Raw genomic sequence first — 18,438 nt, forward strand, 5'->3', positions numbered from 1 at the left:
CCTCACAGCGGGGGCCAGGTCGCTGATGCGTGTCACACACTGCAATGTCGCTGGGGAGGTCGCTATAACGTCATAAAACCGGTGACGTTATAGCGATATCGCTAGCGATGTTGCAGTGTGTAAAGGGGCCTTTAGAAATACTTTTCTAAAGATCTCTTTATCTATGCTAGTGTATACAGGGACGGTTAGGCAGGGATTAGTAATATGCACCCAGAACTGCTCATGGGTCTGGGTGCATATTGTACCTGACAGGTTCCCTTTAAGTAGGGGGTGGCCGAGAGCTGGACCCTCACTGATATGATAATAATGATGTATCCAGAGCCGTCAGTATTGTAATCCTGAAAAAAACCCGTAATTAATTAAGTGTAGATACATAAAAATATAGTTATTGTATATAAATAATTACAGAAATATGACAATGGATACGGTATATTGCAATATAAATAAGAATAACTATTTAGTATACCCTGCAATTTAGATTCAATTCCTGCTTTATCTAATCCTTGTGGGAAACCTGAAAAAAATATAAATGGTCTGTGTGATTAATTTTGCTTTCCAGAAAGCAAATTAATAGCAATAAAATATAATGATAAAAATTATAAATCATCACTTAAGAAACACATTATAGTCATGAACTCAAAGAAATCATAAACTTCCATTAGAGATTATTAAAAAAGAAGTAATTTTAGTCTTCAAAATCACACTTCCATGTACACTGTTACTGAAATCTATGTACAGCCGTCTTGGTGGTAAGGTTATTTTCCAAAGTTCGAAAGAACCATTCTATGTATCTTCTGACCCATTGAAGTTTAGTGTTTATACATGATTGTGTGTAGTGCGCGTTGGTCTGTTATTGTGGTTTTTTTTTCTTTATTTAAACGAACGTGATCCTGTAAATTTGGAAATGGCGTGGCCCCTTTCTCTACCCAAAAAAATGGCAAACCACATCAATTCTCGATACTTCCTATATGACTCCCAAAGATCAGACTCTTGTAGATTATGAACAGATTGGACATAGAGCTAAAGGTAACAGACAGTCCATTCATTTTTAAGTCCATCTGTCAGCTTTTTCCATCAGTGTGACATGCCTTTTACATGTATGCAAAAAAAAATGAAAAAAATTCAAGCATATCCTGCCCATTAAACAGTAAGAACAGACAGCACTTACGACATATAGATTACATCTCAGTGTTATCTGTATTTTTTTCTGGAAATGATTGATTTGAATGTGTGACATAACTGCCACAGTATTTTTATTTTCTTGCGGCTATACAGTCTGCAAAAAAACCCAATGGATATGTCAAGGTGTCCATAGATAGAGATGAGTGAACCCGTGGTAGTTCAGTTTGGCGGGTTCAGCTGATCTTTTGAAAAAGTTCGGTTTCGAACCCGGACTTGACCTGAACCCCAAAGGAAGTCACTAATTGGGCAGTTCAGGTCTCTGCCCATATGCACTTAGCCATAAAAAATCACTTACGGGGGCAGGTTTTTCCATTTTTTTTTATTTTGGTTGCACACTACATCCAATTAGACTATTGTTACCACAGTGTGAACCGATCAAACACTTCAAGCAGCTTGCACGGGGCTGAGCAGTGAGCATTGAGCGCACTGGGCACAGCGATGCTCGCACAAGTGCTTTGCATACGTAAAGCACCCAGTCTCCGAACGCGAGCTATGGTTTGGGTTTTTTATGTGAAGTCTGTGTTTTCTACGAACACCAAACCTCATGTTTACTCATCTTTACCCACAGACCAGAGGTCTCAAACAGGTGGCCCACGGGCTGCATGCGGCCCCTGTGGCTGCTGGTTGCACCCCGCAGGCCTGTAGATCCCCCGACGATCACGGTCCTATGCAGTGGGTCAGCGCCGGCAGGGCTTTACTACAGTTCATTCATTTGCGGCACAGCGCGTGCATAGGAGTTCTCTGCACTAGGATGGGGCCCATTACTACTGGGCACAAGGATGGGCAACTTACTACAGGGCATAAGGATGGGCACATTACTACAGGATGAGAACAAGGATGAGCACATTACTACTGGGCACAAAGATAGGCACATTACTATAGGGCAAAAAGATGGGCACATTACTACAGGGCACAAGGATGGGCAGATTACTATGGGATGAGAATAAAGATGAGCACATTACTACTGGGCACAAAGATGGGCATATTGCTACAGGGCACAAGGATAGGCACATTACTGCAGAGCACAAGGATGGGGCACAAGGATAGGCACATTACTACAGTGCACAAATATGGGCACATTATTAGAGGGCACATAGAAGGGCACATTACTACAGGGCACAACGATGGACACATTACTACAGGGCACAAGGATGGGCACATTATTGCTGGGCAAAAAGATGGGCATATTACTACAGGGCACAAGGATAGGCACAATACTACAGAGCAAAAAGATGGGGCACAAGGATGGTCACATTACTACAGGGCACAAGGATGGGCACATTACTACAGGGAACAAGTATGAGCACATTACTACTGGGCACATGGATGGGCACATTACTACAGGATGAGAACAAGGATAAGCGCATTACTACTGGGAACAAGGATGGGCACATTACTACTGGGCAAAAAGATGGGCACATTACTACAGGGCACAAGGATGGGCACATTACTACAGGGCACAAGTATAGGCACATTACTACAGGGCACAAGAATGGGCACATTACTACAGGGCACAAGGATAGGAACATTACTACAGGGCACTAGGATGAGGCACAAGGATGAGCACATTACTACTTGGGACAAGATGGGCACATTAATACAGGAGACAAGTATAGGCACATTACTACAGGCAACAAGGATGGGCACATTACTACAGGTGACAAAACTGGGGCACATTACTACTGGGCACAAGAAAGGGATAAAACTTTTTTTACCATTAAAAATGCTTTTTATTTACAGTATATAAACGTAACAAAAAAGTTCAGGTTTGCTATAATTAATAAACAAAAAATGTTCAAAAAAGTGATCCAAAAGGCATATAGAAGAAAATGCATGGAATCACAAAAAATGTCTCCTGGCCCTGCAAAGATTGTGGCCCCCCAAATATTTTTTTTTTCTATGTGCGGCCCATATACCCAGCCGAGTTTGAGATCCCTACCGTAGACTAAATGATGTACATACTCTATCAGTGAAAAACACAGATAGAAGACATATGTGAAACACTGAATGGGTCCTACGGCAGAGTATTTCTGAGTAGTTATATCCGCTCAATACTTCCACTACCAACCCGTGCACTAATGTTGTTTGGCTTCAGTTCAATTGTGGTTCTTGTTTGCCGCTTTGGATGTGGGACAGACTGTTTGTTGGCTGTGCTTTTTGATTACTGTCTGCCCCTACCTGTCTATCATGTTGTGTAAATACCACTATCTCTGGCCCCAACTTTATGCAACGGTGCTTCTGCTTATTGATACTGGCACCACGCTTTATCTCCACTCACGTCTGTGTACGATTCCTTTTCATGATACTTATTAAGGCCCCGTCACACTAAGCAACATCGCTAGCAACATCGCTGCTAACGAACAACTTTTGTGACGTAACAGCGATGTTGCTAGTGATGTCGCTGTGTGTGACATCCAGCAACAACCTGGCCCCTGCTGTGAGGTCGTTGGTTGTTGCTGAATGTCCTGGGCCATTTTTTAGTTGTTGCTCTCCCGCTGTGAAGCACACATCGCTGTGTGTGACAGCGAGACAGCAACAACTAAATGTGCAGGCAGCAGGAGCCGGCTTCTGCGGACACTGGTAACCACGGTAAACATCGGGTAACCAAGAAGCCCTGTCCTTGGTTACCCGATATTTACCTTCGTTACCAGCCTCCTCCGCTCTCACTGTCAGTGCCGGCTCCTGCTTCTTGCACGTGTAGCAGAGTACACATCGGTAATTAACCCCATGTGTACTGTAGCTAGGAGAGCAGGGAGCCAGTGCTAAACATTGTGCGCTGCTCCCTGCTCTGTGCACATTTATCTGCAGCACACATCGGGTAATTAACCCAATGTGTGCTGTAACTAGGAGAGCAGGGAGCCAGCGCTAAGCGGTGTGCGCTGCTCCCTGCTCTGTGCACATGTAGCTGCAGCACACATCGGGTAATTAACCCGATGTGTGCTGTAATTAGGAGAGCAGGGAGCCAGCGCTAAGCGGTGTGCGCTGCTCCCTGCTCTCTGCACGTGTAGCTGCGTGCGCTGGTAACCAAGGTAAATATCGGGTTGGTTACCCGATATTTACCTTAGTTACCAAGCGCAGCATCTTCTACGCGGCGCTGCTGGCTGGGGGCTGGGACACTGGTTGCTGGTGAGCTCACCAGCAACTCGTGTAGCCACGCTCCAGCGATCCCTGGCAGGTCAGGTTGCTGGTGGGATCGCTGGAGCGTCGCAGTGTGACATCTCACCAGCAACTTCCTAGCAACTTACCAGCGATCCCTATCAGGTTGGATCGTTGTTGGGATCGCTGGTAAGTTGTTTAGTGTGACTGGGCCTTTACACTGATGCAGAGTTATTTCTCCATTTAATTATTTTAACCAAAATATACGAAATACAAGATTTTTAATACTCCTATATATTACTATTGCTCGGTTTGTCCTTTGTGCCTCAAAAGGTGAAAAAACGTACCATAATGAGAGGGATTCTTCAGTGCTCTGATGTACAAGAAAGTAGATCTTATCCACTCTAAAGCAATGTTAACATCAGTTATAGTATGTAAAGTGATTTCTGCATTAAGATGTTCAACGAGATGCTTGTGTAGGCTGTAGAAATAAGAAGCGTATATAACTTTATAAAAAAGATACAATATGTTATTGAAACTTATGTCTGACAATTCACTAAATTGTTTATTTTTACATAATCTGTGAGGATCATGTTTTGCCTTCTCCTATATAAGACACCTAGATCCAACAAAGGATGAAGTCATGAAACAGAAAAAAAAGAAAAAGGCATTGTCAAACTGCAGTGCAAAAAGGCATTGCTCATTCCACTCCATATACTAAATAGAGGATATGGATGTCTATCAGTGGCCTCAGTAACTGGAGCAACTGAGCGGGACCATGTTTTACATTTTGCCAATTTTGTCTTGTCATTCATTAACCCCTTCAACCCTGAGCCAGGCCATTTTTTTTCAATTCTGACCAATGTCACTTAATGAGGTTATAACTCTGGAACTCTTCAATGGATCCCGGTGATTCTAAGATTGTTTTTTCTCGTGACATATTGTACTTCATGCAAGTGGTATATTTAAAACGACATTTTTTCAGTTTATTCGTGAAAATATTGGAAATATAGCAAAAGAACTTTGAAAATGTCACAATTTTAAAAAAATTATGTTTCAAAAATGGTGCTGATGTAAAGTAGACATGTGGGAAATGTTGTTTAGTAACTATTTTGTGTGACATAACTCTCTGGTTTAAAGGCATAAAAATGCAATTTTTTGGGTAGGAAGTTAGAAGGGTTCAAAGTTTATCAGCAATTTCTCATTTTTCCAACAACATTTACAAAACCATTTTTTTGAGGGACCACATCGTATTTGGAGTGATTTTGAAAGGCCTATATGACAATGTGACAGCAAATACCCAAAAGTGACACCATTCTAAAGACTGCACCCCTCAAACTGCTCAAAACTGCATCCAAGAAGTTTTTTAATCCTTCGGCCATGTGCGCACGTTGCGTTTTTTCATGCGTTTCCGCAGCGTTTTGAACTGCAGCGTTTTAATGCAAAAATGCATGCGTTTTGATTTCCAGGCAAAGTCTATGGGAAATTGTGCTTTCTTGTGCGCACGATGCTTTTTAAAATGCAGCGTTTTAGGTGCCTAAAATTTGTCAAAATATCTGCGTTTGAAGAAGCAACATGTCAATTGTTTTTGCCATTTTGGCTGCGTTTTGCTATCATTGAAGTCAATGTGAATGATCAAAATGCATCCTAAATCAAATTCCTAGCGTTTTACATGCTTTTTTGATGCAAAACGCATGCTTTTTTGATAAAACCAAAGCATGCGTTTTTGACATTATAGTGAGGTCATCACGTCTCCTTTCACACACATATCTAGCCCGACTATTAAAAAATAGTAAAACTATAATTTTACATAATTTCATACATAAATACTAAATCACAATAATCTTTTTATTAAAATTCGCTATTTTGTGTATGATTTAAAGCATGACTTTTTTTTATTTTTTTCATAGTGTTTGAATGTTTATTTAGTTGTGTATTTGTATTGAAAATGCATCTGTCTTTAAGCACAGAAAATGCATGTAAAACGCGGTAAAAATGCGGCAAAAATGCTAGAAAAACGCAGGCGTATTTCCTGCGTTTTTGTGGTCACAACCAAATTTGACATTAACAAATTCTGCCAGAGGATGCATTCATTGTTGCAAGGTACTGGACGCAACGTGCGCACGTGGCCTTAATGTGCTTTACAGGATCTAAAGCAACGTGGAAGGAAAAAAATGGAAATGTTACTTTTTCCCACAAAAATGTTACTCTAGCCCTAAATTTAGCATTTTTACACAGGTAATATGAGAAAATGCAATTTCTCCAGAGTATGCCAATAGGCAATATGGGGCAAAAATCTACTGTTTAGATGCACAGCAGGGCTGGGAAGAGAAGGAGCGTCATTTGACTTTTTGAACCAAATTGGCTGGAAACAATAACGGATACCAAGTTGTGTTTGCAGAGCCCGTTATGTTCCTAAACAGTGGAAACCCCCCAAATGACCCCATTTTGGAAACTAGACCCCTAATTTATCTAGATGTTTGGTGAGCCCCTTGAAACCAGGGGTGGGATTCAAATTTTTAACAACAGGTTCCCTGTAAACCCCGCCCATTTGAAAACCACACCCATTCTGTAACCACACCCATTTTGTTAGCCACACCCATTTTCACACACTTTCCTCAACCAAAAAATACAAGTAATTTAAAGTATAATCTCTTTCTTCTTCCCCTCCTCCACCGTCACTCTCCTGTCCAGCACCAGTTGTTCCAGTCACTGTCAGTCTTATTGTATTAAACGTTTTTTCTATAGTTTTTAAAAATTATTACTAAAGGAGCCCTGCTAAAATTGGAACGGACGACCTTCCCCATACAGATCTCATCCCATGTGACAGCTTTCCCTTGCAGATCCCATCCCATGTGGTCTCTTGCCCCCTGCAGATTCCATCCCATGTGGTCTCTTGCCCCCTGCAGATCCCATCTCATTATGGCCTCTTTCCCCAGCAGATTCCATCCCATTATGGCCTCTTTACCCCTGCAGATCCCATCCCATTATGGCCTCTTTCCCCTGCAGATCCCGTCCCATTATGGCCCCTTTCCCCCTGCAGATCCCATCCCATTATGGCCTCTTTACCCCTGCAGATCCCATCCCATTATGGCCTCTTTCCCCTGCAGATCCCGTCCCATTATGGCCCCTTTCCCCCTGCAGATCCCATCCCATTAGGGCCTCTTTCCCCTGCAGATCCCGTCCCATTATGGCCCCTTTCCCCCTGCAGATCCCATCCCATTATGGCCTCTTTCCCCTGCAGATCCCATCCCATTATGGCCTCTTTCCCCTGCAGATCCCATCCCATTATGGCCCCTTTCCCCCTGCAGATCCCATCCCATTATAGCCTCTTTCCCCCTGCAGATCCCGTCCCATTATGGCTCCTTTCCCCTGCAGATCCCATCCCATTATGACCCCTTTCCCCCTGCAGATCCCATCCCATTATGGCTCCTTTCCCCTGCAGATCCCATCCCATTATGGCTCCTTTCCCCTGCAGATCCCATCCCATTATGGCCTCTTTCCCCCTGCAGATCCCGTCCCATTATGGTCCCTTTCCCCCTGCAGATCCCGTCCCATTACAGCCTCTTTCCCCTGCAGATCCCATCCCATTATGGTCTCTTTCCCCTGCAGATCCCATCCCATTATGGCCCCTTTCCCCCTGCAGATCCCATCCCATTATGGCCCCTTTCCCCCTGTAGATCCCATCCCATTATGGCCCCTTTCCCCCTGCAGATCCCATCCCATTATGGCCCCTTTCCCCCTGCAGATCCCATCCCATTATGGCCCCTTTCCCCCTGCAGATCCCATCCCATTATGGCCCCTTTCCCATTGCAGATCCCATCCCATTATGGCCCCTTTCCCCTTGCAGATCCCATCCCATTATGGCCCCTTTCCCCCTGCAGATCCCATCCCATTATGGCCCCTTTCCTCCTGCAGATCCCATCCCATTATGGCCCCTTTCTCCATGCAAATAGTATCCTTTTATGGCCTCCTCTCCCCATATAGCCACATATAGCTCCCCTCTTATGTGGCCCCTCACCCCATATAGCCACATATAGCTCCCCTCTTATGTGGCCCCTCTCCCCATATAGCCACATATAGCTTTCCTCTTATGCGGCCCCTCTCCCCATATAGCCACATATAGCTCCCCTCTTATGTGGCCCCTCTCCCCATATAGCCACATATAGCTTTCCTCTTATGCGGCCTCTCTCCCCATATAGCCACATATAGCTCCCCTCTTATGTGGCCCCTCACCCCATATAGCCACATATAGCTCCCCTCTTATGTGGCCCCTCTCCCCATATAGCCACATATAGCTCCCCTCTTATGCGGCCTCTCTCCCCATATAGCCACATATAGCTCCCCTCTTATGCGGCCTCTCTCCCCATATAGCCACATATAGCTCCCCTCTTATGCGGCCCCTCTCCCCATATAGCGCTCCCCTCTTATGCGGCCCCTCTCCCCATATAGCACTCCCCTCTTATGTGGCGCCTCTCCCCATATAGCGCTCCCCTCTTATGTGGCCCCTCTCCCCATATAGCGCTCCCCTCTTATGCAGCCCCTCTCTCCATATAGCGCTCCCCTCTTATGCGGCCCCTCTCCCCATATAGCACTCCCCTCTTATGCGGCCCCTCTCCCCATATAGCGCTCCCCTCTTTAGTAGCCCCTCTCCCCATATAGCGCTCCCTTCTTATGCAGCCCCTCTCCCCATATAGCGCTCCCCTCTTATGTGGCCCCTCTCACTGCATCTTCGGCTGACTGAGCGCTTACCTGCAGCGGCGGCCTCTCCTGTGTCTCCTGTCCTCCTCCGCGGCTCTCTGCACGCTGACGCTGACAGACGGCAGTAGGAGGAGTTACCTCCTCACACTGCCGTGACCTCTCTGCAGTGTCATCGCGTCGCTGCTCGCCGGGTCAGGGAGCCGACAGGCTCCACTGAACCAGGAAGTGCAGCGCGGAGGTACGGGCATTCATTTGTGCTAGTGTCTTAAAGAGACACTAACACAAGTGAATACAGGGAACCGGATCGCTGGAGCTGTTTCTTGCCGGTTCTGGGAACCGGCTGCTATTTTAACAAGTGGTTCTCCAGAACCGGACAGAACTGGCTGAATCCCACCCCTGCTTGAAACCCCAGGTGCTTCACAAATTTTTTTAATGTTAAGATGTGAAAATAAAAAAAATACATTTTTACCACAAAAATATTGCTTCAACCCCAAATTTTTCATTTTCACAAGGGTAACAGGAGAATGTGGACCATACAAAAAAAGATACGTGAAATGCACCAACAAAAGTCTAGTCTGTTTTGCCAGCTAAGGACTATCTCAGCTCCAGCCTGTGATTAACTCTGCAGGCCTTTTATTTGACATAACTCATATATTTTAATATGTAATTGTGGCTTCAGATGATTTCTCAGAATAAAAACATTCATGTAGGTACTATTCCTATAACTTGCAATCATATAACATGTACTCAACTTTTTCCCCTATGCACATTCCAACCACCAGCACCTTCTCTGTGCATTTCTCTGCCTCTGACTCCTTTTGACTACTCCCCCCCACTTTTAGATTTTAGATTTCTATAGGCACGAGCCATAATCTGATTCCTAAGTCAAGACATATCTCAAGATTTTGGCAAGTAAGTCAACGCAAATGATCAGTGTAGGAAGCAGAACAGTACAGAAACTGTGACCGATAAAGGCATGTGCACACAACGTCTTTATTTAGGCAGATACTGCCTGGTACATATCTGAAAAAGAGCTAAAAAATGAAAGAAAAAAAAAAGAACATGTGCATAAGAATGTCATAATGTCTACCTGCGTATATGTACTTTTTTGTGACCACCTCAGATATTTAAATCCTTAAAGTTGTTAAAAGAAGTGACAGGATCATTCTTCTGGCACTACTATGTTATATAGAGTATTTAAAAGGAAAAAAAAAAAGAAGAAACAACTGCAAAGCTGCTGGAAATAATGTCCAGAAAAATGTCAGGAAAAACACTGCTAGAGCATCTTCTGCTTAAAAAACGATGCGAGTATGCCAGCATCTAAGAGATGCAATGTGCACATACTGTACCTTAAACAATTTTTCTCAAATAACATTATACACCTTTTCTCTTCTTCCCTTGAACTGCTGATTTAAAAATAAAGTTGAAACAACACTAAGGGCTCGTGCGCACGTTGCGTAAATTCATGCGTTTACGCAGCATTTAGCACTGCAGCGCAAGCGCATGCGTCCTGCATCCCCAGCACAATCTATGAAGATTGTGCATAATCCGTGCGCACAATGCTTGTCTGAACGCAGCGATTTGAGTGTCAAAAATGTGACAAAATCACTGGTTTAAAAATGCAGCATGTCAATTATTCCGTGCGCTTTGGATGCAGCTCCCACTGTCTATGGGAGAGGCAGCATCCCAAGTGCATGAAATCACCATTTTTTCTGCAGAAACACTGCAGCCATTATGCAGTGATTCTGCAGCGACTTGATTCGCACATGAGCTGTCAAATTACTGCAGAATTTTCTGCAGTGACACGACGCAACGTGCACACGAGCCCTTACACTGACATACATCCTGACTGACATATTTTATCTCTGGCCGATTATATTATTCTTTACATATAATATAAGCTATAATATGACACAGTCAACTGTTAAAATATTTTGTAGGATGAATACTGACCTGCTTTCAATGGTATCTGCTCCATCCAGCATCTGTACATACTTCTCTTTAGTAGTTATCCTTGTCATGATAACCGCTATGGCTGTTGTATCAAACTGGGGACAAACAGTTAAATATACACTCAAGAATTATTCTCAATTAGTGATGGGCGAACCCAAACTGTAAAGTTCGGGGTCCGTACTGGACACCTAGTGTCCGTGCATGGATCCCAAACATGGACTTTTCAGGAACGTCCGTATTACAGTTCGGGTTCGGCCACCTGGATAAAATTAAAAAAAGAAAGGAAATAGGAAGCAAAATGGGGATTAAAGCAGGACAATTATACTTACCAAGTTTCTATGCACGGGGCTGTCACTCTGCTTCTGGGTCCAATTATTAATATGTCTCATGAATATTCACTGCTTCCCCCACCCACCCTCTGTGACAACATCTGTGATCGGATGCAGTCAGACTGCCGGCGTACCGGCATCTGTCATTGGTTACCCTCACACTAGCCGTCTGGGTCCCAAAGTCGAGTGTAAAAAAAAAATTAAAACAAATTGGAAAAATGGAGTAGGGTTCACTGAGTTTAACTGAGGTCACAGCTGGGGTACCGTGGAAACTGTCAGCTGTAACCTCAGGTGAACACACTGATGTCACTGCTCTCACAGCTGCAGCTCCTTCAGTGTGTCCCAGATGCTGCAGTGCTCTGTCACGTTTTCTAATATGACTGCGCATTGGGACTTAAGGATGTAGTAGAGACGGGATCGTCATGGGACATCATGTCTGTAGATTACATTGTACCTGCAGGAGTGTTTTGACAGTTAATAAATTGGAGAAAGAGGGTGATTTTTATTTTAAATAAAGTATTTTTCTCTGTGATTTGTGTTTATTTCTTTTCTCACAGACTTCTCCCCATTACTAACCTTGGGCTTAATGACAGCTGTTATTTTTTTACTTTACCAGGGCAATCGGGATGAGCAGGTTAGAGCACCAGAATTGGTGCATCTAATGGATGTGTCAATTCTGGGGTAGCTGCATGCTGCTATTTTTAGACTTGGGAGGGACCAATGATCATTGGCCTCCCAAGGCTGAGAATACCTGCTCCCAGCTGTTTGCTTTATCTTGGCTGGGTATCAAAAATTTAGGGGGAACCCATGCCCTTTTTTTAAAAAAAAATTTCTTTTAATAATTAAAAAAAAATGCATGGGGTCCCTTGTATTTTGATACACACCCAAGATAACGCACACAGCTGGGGGCTTCAGCTTCCAGTTGTCTGATTTATCTACACTGGGTATCAAATAAAGAGGGCCCTATGCAATTTTTTAAAATTATTTAGTTATTTTTACACTCTACTTCAGGATCCAGACAGCTAGTATGAGGGCAACCAAGTACAGATGCCGGCAGTCTAACTGCAAACAATCACAGATGATGTCACAGAGGGTGGAGGAAGCAGTGAATCTTCTTGATATTTAGTGAGCAGACCAAGAAGCAGTGTGACTACAGCATGGAAACATGGCAAGTATAATTGTCCTGTTTAACTTTGCTCCTTGTGCAGCCCCCTAGCCCTTACTAACACCATTTTATAACACTTAAATTCAGGTCCCTTATACTTATATGGGGTTCGGCCTCCAGTGTCAAGTCCCGAACCAGACCTTTTAAGTCTGGCTAGACTAGGTGAACCCAAACATTTGTGGGTTTGCTCACCTCTATTCTGAACTAAATATATTACTTCTAGAGCTATGGCTGACAATACGTCTCAAATGCAAGAAAACTGGATAGTGTTTCATTATTATTAATTCTACATGACTGTAGAATTACTGCACACAACGTGAATGTTATTTTGGAAGCAGTAGAAACCTCCAGTATTTATGTGTCGCCCAGGGCTATGGGGTACTAGGTTCTGGGCCGTATATGTATGGGGATGCTGTGTCATGGTTTAAAATGGCCGTTGCCCGGTTCCGTGTCCCTGGGGACACTTTTTAAGGGGGAATATATACAGGGAAGTGAAAGAGTGCGGGCTGCGGTTATGGTGATCGAACCGCCGCTGCACAGTCTGTTATCTCTGGGGCTGATGGTGATGGCAGCTGGAATGGTAGGCCCTCCGCAAGTAGGGCTGGGCCCCAGGGAGTGAATGTAGGGGTCCGTCACAGAATGAAGGGAGACCACACGGTGGGGATGCAGTACAACTTCTGTTTACTCACAGTATAGTGGAGCTGAGGGCCTGAGGACGTCTGGTTCAGACCCCTGGTCCCTTTTGTCCCAGTGCCGGTGTGATAACGTGGCAGTCTCTTTCCCTGGCACCTCATATGTGTTGGTGGGACCCCATAGTCTGGAGCGTTTGCGGGTCACTTACTGTCTTTTGGCAGTTTCTCATCCGTACGGCGGGCAGTACAAACCCTGTAGGGTCGGTGTTCTATTCCGGTCCCTGGCTAAATCTTTACTGCTGGTGCCCCTGGATTCTTGGGTCAGTGAGGTCCGTGAAGGTCCCCTCACTGTGCAGGTGTTTGTCAGGTTGCGTGAAGCTGTCGCCTGAGCTAGGGCCCTGTGCCCTGTTGGTGCTCTGGTTCCAGAGGTACCTGGCTGTACCATCCCTGGCAACCACTCTCCTTGCCACCTGGGTCACCGTTAAACGACCCCGTCTGCAGACACGTCCATCCCTTTCAACTGTCACTACCGGACTCCAACTGACTGAGTGTCTGTCTGTCCCCTCCCACCGGGCTGCCTTCTAGGGACTGGACTGGCTCCACCTTTGAGTGGCCATCCATTGGGTCCCAGGCTAGTCAGTCATCCCTAATGAGGAGTGGGAAACTGGGGATGTTATGTATTTTGTTGGTACCAGCACTGGGCTTCCAGGTCCCTGGGGGTAGGCCCTGCATCTTGGTCAGGATGCAGTACCTAGTAGAGCCCTAAGGGGTTCAGGGGCTCTACATTTACTCATAGCGATACTTAAACACATATACCACCACATTTCATATAGCTACTGTACATATAGCTATAGCATCCTATGTAAATGTGCACTATTATAATATAGAAAGCCACACAATTGCTAGATTTTAGCTAATCAAAAAAATGAAGTGAGCCCTGCAGTTTTTGAGTTAGGCTATGTTCACTCGCAGTGTTTTTTCAGAGTTTTTTTTTTTTGCATCCAAAATCTGATCTCTTGTCAGTACAAAATGAGCTTTCAAAACACAAATTTTGCGGCATTTTCCACTGTTTTTGATGCGTTTTGTTATAGTGCGGATTACATATTTGATTTTTCTACAGTACAGGTTTAATAAAGTTAGTTTTATTTACCAAAAATGCTGCATAAAAAAAAACACCACTTCAAAACCTGTAAAACCTTTTTGCGGCATTTTTTGCAATATTGTTTACTTTCTCATTGCTTACTGTAGGTGGAAAAATGCTAAAAGAATTGAAATGCTGCAGATTTAAAAAACAAAAAAAAATAAATAAATAATATGTAGATTTCAAATGCAATCTTGAAAAAAAAAAAGGTGTGTGCATGTGATTTCTGAAAACTCATAGCTTTTGGCAGTGCTGTAAAACGGTTTCTTATTTGCATAAAAAAAGTAGCAAAAATACACAGCAGAAGCCCCAGATGTGAACATAGCCTTCCTATGTTTTCATTTGGCAAAGGTCAAACTTATTGATCCTTACTAAACTTATTTTTATTAGTATGAAACGTTGTCCTGAAATAGAAGATTCAAAAAGTATCTGAAAGTAATAAAGCGCGGGAGGGTGGATATCATTACAGCACTGCGAATAAAGTTACCTGAGGTCTTCCTGCCCTGCCAATCATCTGCAGCATGTCCGTCTCACTGTACTCCTGAAACATTCCAGCTGCATAATGCATGGTAGATTTTATGATCACTAAATGAGCGGGAAGGTTAACACCCATAGCCAATGTGCTTGTGGTAACTAAGTAAATATAAAATCAATATCAATCTTTAAAAACAAAGAAATATCAGAAGTAAATGATATGCCATTATGTCTGACCTAGGGGACCATACGAAAATAAAGCCAAATACTGCTTTAAAATTATTGTCTAATTGTAGGAAGTAAAAATGAAGTCTTACAGCCGTACGTTTGAGTAGACAATCATTTTAAAGCTTTTTTTTCTTAAACACAACAAAATGGCTCTCTTTTTACAAAAGTACTGGAAACAATTTTCCTCTTTTTTGCCATTGTGTCTGTTTGTACCATCTGAGTAACACCTACAGTTAGGTCCAGAAATATTTGGACAGTGACACAATTTTCGCGAGTTGGGCTCTGCATGCCACCACATTGGATTTGAAATGAAACCTCTACAACAGAATTCAAGTGCAGATTGTAACGTTTAATTTGAAGGTTTGAACAAAAATATCTGATAGAAATTGTAGGAATTGTACACATTTCTTTACAAAACTCCACATTTTAGGAGGTCAAAAGTAATTGGACAAATAAACCAAACCCAAACAAAATATTTTTATTTTCAATATTTTGTTGCGAATCCTTTGGAGGCAATCACTGCCTTAAGTCTGGAACCCATGGACGTCACCAAACGCTGGGTTTCCTCCTTCTTAATGCTTTGCCAGGCCTTTACAGCCGCAGCCTTCAGGTCTTGCTTGTTTGTGGGTCTTTCCGTCTTAAGTCTGGATTTGAGCAAGTGAAATGCATGCTCAATTGGGTTAAGATCTGGTGATTGACTTGGCCATTGCAGAATGTTCCACTTTTTTGCACTCATGAACTCCTGGGTAGCTTTGGCTGTATGCTTGAGGTCATTGTCCATCTGTACTATGAAGCGCCATCCGATCAACTTTGCGGCATTTGGCTGAATCTGGGCTGAAAGTATATCCCTGTACACTTCAGAATTCATCCGGCTACTCTTGTCTGCTGTTATGTCATCAATAAACACAAGTGACCCAGTGCCATTGAAAGCCATGCATGCCCATGCCATCACGTTGCCTCCACCATGTTTTACAGAGGATGTGGTGTGCCTTGGATCATGTGCCGTTCCCTTTCTTCTCCAAACTTTTTTCTTCCCATCATTCTGGTACAGGTTGATCTTTGTCTCATCTGTCCATAGAATACTTTTCCAGAACTGTGCTGGCTTCATGAGGTGTTTTTCAGCAAATTTAACTCTGGCCTGTCTATTTTTGGAATTGATGAATGGTTTGCATCTAGATGTGAACCCTTTTTATTTACTTTCATGGAGTCTTCTCTTTACTGTTGACTTAGAGACAGATACACCTACTTCACTGAGAGTGTTCTGGACTTCAGTTGATGTTGTGAACGGGTTCTTCTTCACCAAAGAAAGTATGCGGCGATCATCCACCACTGTTGTCATCCGTGGATGCCCAGGCCTTTTTGAGTTCCCAAGCTCACCAGTCAATTCCTTTTTTCTCAGAATGTACCTGACTGTTGATTTTGCTACTCCAAGCATGTCTGCTATCTCTCTGATGGATTTTTTCTTTTTTTTCAGCCTCAGGATGTTCTGCTTCACCTCAATTGAGAGTTCTTTAGACCGCATGTTGTCTGGTCACAGCAACAGCTTCCAAATGCAAAACCACACACCTGTAATCAACCCCAGACCTTTTAACTACTTCATTGATTACAGGTTAACGAGGGAGACGCCTTCAGAGTTAATTGAAGCCCTTAGAGTCCCTTGTCCAATTACTTTTGGTCCCTTGAAAAAGAGGAGGCTATGCATTACAGAGCTATGATTCCTAAACCCTTTCTCCGATTTGGATGTGAAAACTCTCATATTGCAGCTGGGAGTGTGCACTTTCAGCCCATATTGTATATATAATTGTATTTCTGAACATGTTTTTGTAAACAGCTAAAATAACAAAACTTGTGTCACTGTCCAAATATTTCTGGCCCTGACAGTATATAATAATAATATTTATTCATTTGTATAGCGCTATTAATTCCACAGCGCTTTACATACATTGACAACATTGTCCCCATTGGGGTTTACAATCTAGAGTCCCTAATAAGGCTAGGGCCCCACTTTGCGTTCATCTACTTGCATTTCTAAACGCACGTTTTGGGCTGAATTGATTTGACCAAAGTTGCCTTTTTCAGAAATTTAGCGCTGAAAACGCATGCATATTTGCCACGTTTTATATGCGTTTTCAGCGCTATTTACCTGCTTTTCCACCTGCGTTTTGATAGATGCGTTTTGAACATCAAGACACTGCTAAATAAAGTTTAAATAGTCAAACTCAATGAAAAAATTGGAAAAAAGTAACAAATCTAACATTTTGAGAAAAATAAAGAAAATAGATTAATTTAATGAAATTATAGCGGTAATATGATATTTAATGGAAAAATTGCAATAATTTCTTAAAAATCTTAGTTTTATTTGTTGGACTATGTGTGTGTGTGTAAAGGGACATATGAAATCATTATTTTGATGTCCAAAAAGCATGCGTTTTTGAAGTCCAAAACACGTTTTCTGGACTGGAAAAGCAGGTAAAACGCAGGAGTTTGATGGAATCTTGGTTTTTGCCATTTCTCATAGACTTCAATGTTAGCAAAACGCACCCAAAATGGCAAAAACAATTGACATGTTGCTTCTTTGAATGCATGGTTTCTGCCACAAAATATGCAAATTAAACGCAGCGTTTTAAAACGCAAAGTGGGATCAGAAATTTCTCAATTTCCATAGGATAACATGGAAAAACAAAACGCAAGCCATTTGGCCATAAAACGCTGCTGCTCATAACGCTGCAGAAACACAGGTTCAAAACGCAAAGTGGGGCCCTAGCCTAAATGTCTTTGGAGTGTGGGAGGAAACCGGAGAATCCGGAGGAAACCCACACAAACACGGGGAGAACATACAAACTCCTTGCAGATGTTGTCATTGGTGGGATTTGAACCCAGGACCCCAGTGCTGCAAGACTACAGTGCTAACTGCAGCCACCGTGCCGCCGTGTTCAAACAAAAAAAAAAATTTGGTGGGAGATTTTTCCAGGCTGCTATCAATCAGTGAAAATCAAATAACACGCTTATGCATCTTGGAGGACAACGGTGTGTGTGCTGTCTGTTGTTTTTCACTAGTCCATTGACTTAAATTTGATAATTTTGTCATGTAAATATCCCTGGAAAAGAAGGATTTTTGTGTACTCACCGTAAAATCTCTTTCTCTGAGTCTTCATTGGGGGACACAGGACCATGGGTGTATGCTGCTGTGACTAGAAGGCTGACACTAAGTAGACATAAAAAAAGATAGCTCCTCCCTAGCAGTGTACACCCTGAGCCGGAGGCGGACCTATGCCAGTTTAGTGTACAAGCAGTAGTAGGAGAAACCTGAACAACCATAACTAATCACGGTAATAACAAGAAACACACAGTATCTTATCTAAACCTATACTATACTATATATATATATATATATAAAAATATATATATATATATATATATATAAAAACATAAATAAGCCGGGTACAGAAGAAACATGTTTCCATAAAGAACCAGCAACATCCGGCAACTAAGAGCAACCCAATATCCAAACAGGGTGGGTGCTGTGTCCCCCAATGA

General features: G+C 43.0%; 1 protein-coding gene across 2 annotated transcripts in view; it reads right to left on the reverse strand.

The window, feature by feature from the left end:
* The window catches only part of HFM1 (helicase for meiosis 1), a 276,350-nt gene that overhangs the window by 106,488 nt on the left and 151,424 nt on the right, over positions 1 to 18,438 (reverse strand). For both annotated transcript variants that reach the window (XM_075321028.1, XM_075321027.1), the window contains exons 15-18: positions 14,687 to 14,832; positions 10,933 to 11,027; positions 4,626 to 4,759; positions 467 to 514 (exon numbers count right to left, since the gene is read on the reverse strand). In XM_075321028.1, the coding sequence (XP_075177143.1) occupies positions 467 to 514; positions 4,626 to 4,759; positions 10,933 to 11,027; positions 14,687 to 14,832 (423 nt within the window). The remainder of the gene's footprint in view (positions 1 to 466; positions 515 to 4,625; positions 4,760 to 10,932; positions 11,028 to 14,686; positions 14,833 to 18,438) is intronic.

Source organism: Anomaloglossus baeobatrachus, chromosome 8 (genome assembly GCF_048569485.1).
Source record: "Anomaloglossus baeobatrachus isolate aAnoBae1 chromosome 8, aAnoBae1.hap1, whole genome shotgun sequence".
NCBI classification, from domain to species: domain Eukaryota; kingdom Metazoa; phylum Chordata; class Amphibia; order Anura; family Aromobatidae; genus Anomaloglossus; species Anomaloglossus baeobatrachus.